This window comes from Polistes fuscatus, unplaced genomic scaffold, assembly GCF_010416935.1.
Source record: "Polistes fuscatus isolate 324 unplaced genomic scaffold, CU_Pfus_HIC Scaffold36, whole genome shotgun sequence".
NCBI lineage: Eukaryota > Metazoa > Arthropoda > Insecta > Hymenoptera > Vespidae > Polistes > Polistes fuscatus.
In genome coordinates, this window is record NW_025113114.1 from 149645 (window position 1) to 157955 (window position 8311).

Sequence of the window (8311 nt, forward strand, 5' to 3'; positions counted from 1 at the left end):
TTAAAGAGCTTTAAAATGGCTATTTGAAAACATTGTATTGGAATAAAGCTCTTCATTGAGAAATTTTAGATTGTGTACAGCATTTTCTTTTTTTTTAGCACCTATAGTTTTATATACTTTAAGTAAGGCCTAAGATTTTAAAGCATTTATAGAGCTTAAAAATGACAATATTAAAACATTATAAAATTGGCAGGTTTTGGAGTAATTAAACTTTTTGTGTACAGTTTGTTCCTTTTTTTTTAAAACCCTATATATTTAAAATACTTATGTTTAAATAGAGGTTTTAGAGTATTAAATAGAGCTTTAAATGACCATGTTTATCGTTTCAGTATTTGTTAGTTTCGAGTATTAAAGTTTTTGTGGACAAAGTACTCATTTTTTTCAGACACACTATGTATTTTAAATACTTTTGCTTAACACATTTTATTGGGCATTAAAAAGAGCTTTAAAATAGCTAGTTGAAACATTTTAAAATAAGGTAATCTTTGAGTACTAAAGTTTATGTGTAAGCTTCTTTCCTTTTTTTTTTAGGCAAAAACTATAAGTTTTAAATATATAAATTAGGCATAGATTTGAAAAGCATTTATAGAGCATAAAAATGACAATATTAAAACATTATTAATTGCTTGTTATCGAGTAATTAAAGTTTTTGTGTACGTTCATTCCTTTTTTTTAAAAACCCTATATATTTTTGAATACATTGTTTAAATAGGTTGTAGGAGCATTAAAAGAGCTTAAAATGACCATGGTATAACATTTCAGTATTTGTTAGTTTTCGAGTTATTAAGTTTCTGTGGTAAAAAGTATTTCATATTTTTTAGACACCCATGTATTTTAAATACTTTTGCTTAACATCATGTTGTTGGCTTAAAGAGCTTTAAACTAAGTATTTTAAAACATTTAAAAAAATGTTAAATCTTTGAGTTATTAAAGTTATGTGTACAGACGCTTTCCTTTGTTTTTTTAGAAAACCTATAAGTTTATACACTTAAGTCAGGCTAGATTTTAAGCATTTATAAAGCTTAAAAAATACAATATTAAAACATTATAATTTTGCATGTTCTCGATTAATTGAAGAATTTTGTGTACAGATTCCTTCCTTTTTTTTACCATCCCCTTTCTATTAAAATACTTATGTTTTAAATAAGGTTGTAGCGCATTATAAAGCTTAAAACTGACAAGTTATAAATTTCAGTATTTGTTAGTTTTCGCAGTTATTAAAGTTTTTGTGTACAAAGTACTATTTTTCTAGACAACGATGATATTTTAAAATACTTTGCTTAACATCATTTTATTGTGCATCATCAAAGAGCTTTAAAATAGCTACATTAAAACATTTTAAATAAGGTAATCTTTCACGAATTAAACTAAAGTTATGTGTAACGCATCTTTCTTTTTTTTTTAGAAAAAACTATAAGTTTTAAATATATAAATTAGGCAATATTTTAAGCATTTATAGAGCTTAAAATGACAATTAAAACATTTTAATATGCTCGTTTTCGAGTAATGAAGTTTAGGTGTAAATATTCCTCCTCTTGTTTTTTTAAAATTCTAATATTAAAATACTTATGTTTTTAATTATGTTGTCAAGCGTTAAAAGAGCTTTAAAAGGCCAATGGGTATACTTCAAAACATTTCAGTATTTATTATTTTTCGAGTTATTAAAGTTATTGTGAAAAAAGTACTTCATTTTTTTAGACACCATATGTTATTTATACTTTTGCCTAACGTCATGTTGTTGGGCATTAAATGAGCTTTAAAATACGTATTTTAAACATTTTAAAAAAAAGGGTTAGCTTTGAGTAATTAAATTTATATCAGATTTTTTTTTTTTTTTTTATAAAAACCTATTAGTTCTAAATACTTAAATTAAATAAGATTTAAAGCATTTATTAGAGCATAAAAAGTGACATATTAAAACATTATCTTGTTGCGTATCCCACGCAACGAGTGAGTAGGGCGAAGCACCTAGGCGCGTACGGCCCTGCCAAAGCGTTAGACGCGTGCGATAAAGCATTATCGCTGTTTCTAGTGGTAACCACGGCAGCGCTAAGATGCCTGCAAGGGCTCTTTCTTTATTCTAGCTCGCGTTCTCCCACTACATTTATCACGCCAATCATATGTATCGACAGCCGCGTTATGATCGGACTTTTCGGTGATTGGTGCAGCATTGCATCGCCTTTTGGTATAAAAGCCAGCGCGTTTTTGCGCCGGTTGTCACTCTGGATTCATCGCTCGAGATTCATCTAGCTGGACTTGCGAGAACTACTTCAAGGAGAATTCTTTGTATTGCGTAATACCATATCATCTAAGTTCGGCCAGCGACAAGGGACAAAGGCGTCCTGCACTTGGCCAGAATTATCCGGATTTGTGGATTCTTCTTCATCGTTTTCAACCAGGGTTTTTATGCCGAAAGGCTTTTCCCTGACGAGCCAAATAAAGCGTACTTTTTAGTACTGATTGGGCTCAAATAAAGTTGTTATTGTGTTCTTTATTTTCCTATCCTCCTTCCCATTAATAAGGAATCTCGATATCACTCGTAAGGGCATTTTTCGATTCACTACTATCCACTGGAGTACCGATTAAGGCATCGGTCGCATCAACATTTTGGTCCTTCGAGCCGGATCGAGGGAGCTTCCTCCCCACTCTTCGTCCGGCGTCTATTGTGCATACAGTCTTCTTCAACGGAGGAGAAAGAGGCAACGGAAGACTTCCGATCGAGCAACAAAGGAGGTATTGCATCATCGCTACAAGCCGAGAAGCTTCTATTGTTCCGGTGCGTGAGTACGCTGCACGGGACGCCTTATTCAGAGGATTCACGTGAGTTTTGTAATTTCTGTTGCTTGATCATTCTTCGAAGTTGTATTTTTCCCCCTCTTTTCTCTTCTTAATTTTGCCTTTTGTCGTGAAAATGCCTCGTTCGAGTAGTGCACGTGGTGATGTTGAGCGCGTTATACGTAGATTCGAGTATGTAAAGAAAGAATTCGCGCAATTTCAAAAGGCGGTGAGCGAGATAGATCATACCAACCCGCGCGATATAATGAAATTAAAGCTTAGAATTTCCAAAGTTGATAAGAATGTGGCAATATTAGAGGACTTGATAGAAAAGACTTCCGGTGAAACGATGGGAACGCTGGTTGACGAAATTCGCAATCATGTCGAGTCAGTCATCGACGCCAGGGCGGAGGCGGAATTAATCATTAATAGAGCTGAATCGGTAGCCACTTTAGACACAAATGCGCCTACTACGAATCTATTGTCTCCAGTTAGCACTACGGTTAGCAATCCGTCCGTAGATAGCATTTACAGAGTACCGGCGGTACAATTACCTCGTTTTGACGGGAAGCATGAGGAATGGCCTAGTTTCGCGGACTCGTTTCAATCGGTGATAGGAGATAATCCCGCGATTCGCGATATACAAAAATTTGCATATTTGAAATCATGTTTATCGGGACCGGCCGCGGAGAAAATAAGAGTTTTGGAAATTACCGCGGATAATTATCCGATTGCGTGGAAGACCTTAGTCGAGTGCTATGACAATCCGTTAATATTAATAAATAAGCACGTACGAGCTATTTTAGAGGGTCCCCCTATTGACAGTGAATTTCCCTCGTCTTTATTTGCCGCGTCCGATGCGCTAAGCGCAAATTATAGGGCTTTAGTAGAGACTAAAAAAGTGTTTGTCGATCAATTTGCTATTGCCGCACATCTTTCGCGAGTGGATCCAGCAACACGGCTTCAATGGGAACAACGGTATTCCCGAGATGCTTTACCGACGGTAGACGAATTTGTGATATTTTTGCGCGATCAGGGAAATGCGCTAGTAAACTCCCAGCCGGCAGAACATTCTAAAAGAATTAACAATAGCAGAAGGAACGCACCGTTAGGACCCGAGAGAAATTTTCGCTCAAGGAATTTGATGCGTAACGAGCCGCGGTTTAATTCTCCGCGAAATTGGCCGCGAATTTCCGACCGAGGACAAGTTCAAGCGTATTCCACAAGCGCGACTGTCTCGTGTGGCGTATGTCGCGAGAGGCATAACACATCGGAGTGTGAGCGGCTACTGCGAGCCGAGCCCGAGGAGCGCAGAAGAATCGTGGTTAACGCCAATTTGTGTTGTAATTGTTTACAAGCTGGTCACCGCGTATACACATGTATTAAGAATGACTGCTGCAGTAAGTGCAACGGCAGGCATCATGAGTTGTTACATGTGAGAGAGGCCGTTGCAGAAGGTGCAGCGGCGGGCATCACGAATTGTTGCGTTCGAACGGCGTCGGCGGTGCAGAATGCACATGTAGAGCTCCATCACTCGCAGCACCCGCGCTGTTACTAACTGCAGTGGTGCATTTGCTGGATCGCGACGGCAGGCCGCACGAGTGTCGTGTGCTCCTGGATTCGGGTTCCGAAGCACATTTCTTAACGATCCGGTTCGCGAATCTTCTGCGAATAGCCAAACGGGACGTGAATGTACCCATTTCTGGCGTAAACCAAACGGAAACTAGAGTCAAACAGGCAATATTAGCAACGTTGAAATCGCGAACAGAAAATTACGCGTTAGAATTACAATTCTTATTATTACCCACTGTAACGAATAGGTTGCCTTCGCAACGAATTACGCAAGAAGAATTGATTATACCGGCAGGGATCCCATTGGCAGATCCCAAGTTTTATGAGCCCGCGAATATCGACGCGATTCTCGGTGTCGAGATTTTTGCTTCACTATGGCGCGCAGGTCAGAGCATTAGGTTGAATGAAAATTTAATGGCACAAGGAACTGTACTAGGATGGCTCGTTATGAGCACAGGAAATACGCGCACTCCGCAGAGCGTTAATTGCCACACGGCCACGGTAGATTTGAACTCACAATTGGAAAAATTCTGGAAAATTGAGGAAGTAGCTGAGAGTAGTATTAGATCGCACGAGGAAAATTTGTGCGAAGCACATTACAGAAGCAACACGCGACGGGATGATACTGGCAGATATAGTGAGATTGCCCTTTAAGGAAGAAAATCAGTTAGGAGATTCGTATACGAGCGCGTTACGAAGATTTCACGCATTAGAGCGATCATTATCGCGCAAACCGAAAATTAGAGATGAATATATTAAATTCTTATCCGAATATGAAGAACTAGGGCATATGACAAGGATAGAAGGGGGACCCCACGAAGATAGATTCTATTTACCGCATCATGCTGTATTAAAGCATACTAGTATTACGACCAAATTGCGAGTAGTGTTCGACGCGTCGGCAAAAACCAGCAACGGGAAATCTTTGAATAACGTATTAATGGTTGGCCCAACCATACAGGAGGATCTATTTGCACTTTTAGTAAGATTTAGATCACATGCTATTGCTATTACCGCGGACATCGCGAAGATGTATCGGCAGATAATAATTGATCCGCGCGATCGCAAATATCAAACTATACTGTGGCGTCGACAGGAAAGTGATCCCGTGAAAACATATAGATTAAATACAGTAACCTATGGAACTGCCTCCGCGTCGTTTTTAGCAACTCGTACGTTACATCAACTCGCGAGCGACGAATTTGACAGATTCCCGAGAGCTGCCATCGCGCTTAAGGAAGATTTCTATGTAGACGACTTGTTAACCGGAGCGCGTACGGTTAGGGAAGCGAAGCAAGTCCGCGACGAGTTAATAAGTATAACCGCAGGGGCAGGCATGCATTTGCGGCAATGGGCGTCAAATTGCGCCGAGATTCTAAAGGACTTAGATACCGCAGATAATAACATCATAAATTTAGATTCGTCAAACGATAAAAACATTAGGTGTTAATTGGAACGCGGCCGAAGACAACATAGGCTATACGGTAAAGCGAGCAGCTGATCCATCGAAGGTTACTAAGCGCGTTATATTATCCGAAATTTCTCAGTTATTCGACCCGCTAGGTTTATTAGGACCGGTAGTAATCAACGCGAAATTGATGATGCAACGGCTATGGCAATTAAAATCAACATGGGACGAAGATGTCCCCGCCGATATATAAAATATGGCAGGAGTTCCGCCAAAATCTCCACACGCTCGAGGAGATAAGGTTCGCGCGCAACGTAGCAGGTGATGGAGAAGAAATGGAAATGCATGGTTTTTGTGACGCGAGCGAAAGGGCTTACGGCGCGTGCATTTATGTTAAAACGTTAGGAAAAAATCCCACTTTACGATTAGTCTGCGCCAAATCCAAGGTAGCGCCGCTTAAAACGCAATCGCTTCCGCGACTAGAACTTTGCGGCGCCTTAATACTTTCGCGTCTCTTTAAGGCCACTAAAAATGCTTTGCGTAGAAATGATTTCTGCCGTACAATATTTTGGACGGACTCTACGGTAGTTTTGCATTGGCTCAACACTCCGCCTCACACGTTAAAAACCTACGTAGCACATCGCGTAGCTGAAATTCAAGAGAGCACAGCTCGCGAGCTGTGGCGTCATGTATCGTCCGAACATAATCCCGCGGATTTAATTTCTCGCGGCGTTACACCTGCCGAACTCCGTGAAAGTAAGCTCTGGAAGTCCGGTCCTGCATGGCTTATCCAGCCGGAATCAAATTGGCCGCATAGTAGATTAGAACCAATCGAAATCCCGGAAAAGAAAAGGATTGTAACTCACGCAAGGGTAGCTACTCCGTTCGAACTATTTAGACGGTACTCCTCATTCGTCAAATTAAAGCGCATTATCGCGTATTGCGTTAGATTCGCACGTAACTCGCGCAATTTAAAAGAGAAAAGAATAATGGGTGAGTTAACCGTGGACGAATTGAAAGGCGCGGAAATAATCGCGATTAGATTGATACAGGAAGAAGCATTTCCCGAGATCATCAAATTAATCAAGTCCGGTAAAGAGGTTTGCGCATCATTCTCCGTACTTAGCCCGTTTGTAGACAATTTAGGAATATTAAGAGTTGGAGGTAGATTGGCAAGGAGCAACTTGCCATACGAGCAAAGGCATCCCGCATTATTGCCGAAAGACCATACAATTACAAACGCGATAATACGCGAAAAGCACCATCAAATAGGGCACGGTGGTACGCAAGCCACTTTGAACGCACTTCGCGAGTCGTTTTGGCCAATAAGTGGGCGAAGTAGCGTTAAGCGCGTAATATATAAATGCATTACTTGTCGACGTTTAAAACCCGCTACGCCGCAATATCCTATGAGTGATCTACCTGCCAGTCGTCTTCTACCGAATCGTCCGTTTATCCACACCGGCGTAGATTTCTGCGGTCCGTTATTCATCAAGGAAAGGCAACACCGGAACCGTGGTCGCGCGAAAATATATGTGGCGGTATTCGTCTGTTTTAGCACCAAGGCCGTACATTTAGAACTCGTGAATGATCTAACGACTGAAGCATTTTTAGCAGCTTTGCGTAGATTTATGGCACGCCGTGGAAAATGTTCGGACATATATTCCGACAACGCGACTAATTTCGTAGGTGCGGCGAACGAACTAGAAGCGCGCGTCTCGCGAAGTTTGGTAAATGAAGGAATCAAGTGGCATTTCATCCCACCCCGTTCCCCCCATTTTGGAGGTCTATGGGAGGCGGCCGTAAATCATTCAAATATCATCTAGTTCGAATTATAGGCGAGACATTGCTATCTTACGAGGCGTTATTAACATACGTCCTCGAGATAGAGGCGATTCTTAACTCGCGTCCTATCACGCCTCTGTCTAATGACCCGAATGATTTGCGCGCTCTTACACCTGGGCATTTTCTAATTGGAAATTCGTTTACGAGTTTGCCAGAGGACGAATACAGGGATATACCATCCGGGCGCCTGTCCCAATGGCAGCACGTACAGCAGATGAGACAGCATTTTTGGAACCGATGGAATAAGGAATATTTGAACGAGCAGACGGTCCGTAAAAAATGGCACAGAGGCACAGCAGACAAAATAAGTCCGGGTACACTAGTCATCTTGCGAGAAGATAATTCCCCTCCACTCAAATGGTCATTAGGACGTATCGCGGAAGTACATAAAGGAGCCGACGGTATAGCACGCGTGGCGAGCGTAAAAACTGCCAACGGTCTTGTAAAGCGCGGTATTAAACGTCTTTCTCCTTTACCAAGCGATTTATAAAAAAAAAAAAAAAATTTTTTTTTTTCTTTCAGTCGCGTTAATTACTGAATATGTATTGTAATAAGCGGTTAACATTATGTATATATAGTTTATAATTTGTATTTAAGTGTGCGCATTTTGGTTTTTAAATTTTGAACGGTGCCCGTTCAAGGGGGGGGAGTATGTTGCGTATCCCACGCAACGAGTGAGTAGGGCGAAGCACCTAGGCGCGTACGGCCCTG

The 8311-nt window shown here is 40.7% G+C and overlaps 1 protein-coding gene across 1 annotated transcript; it reads left to right on the forward strand.

Moving 5' to 3' along the window:
* The first annotated feature begins 3040 nt into the window (after positions 1–3040).
* Positions 3041–8090, forward strand: LOC122520461. Its single transcript, XM_043640522.1, has 6 exons — positions 3041–4118; positions 4220–4984; positions 5127–5626; positions 5766–5924; positions 6019–7485; positions 7599–8090. Exons 1-6 carry the CDS (start codon positions 3041–3043, stop codon positions 8088–8090), a joined length of 4461 nt encoding a protein of 1486 aa, XP_043496457.1.
* Positions 8091–8311: the final 221 nt, after the last annotated feature.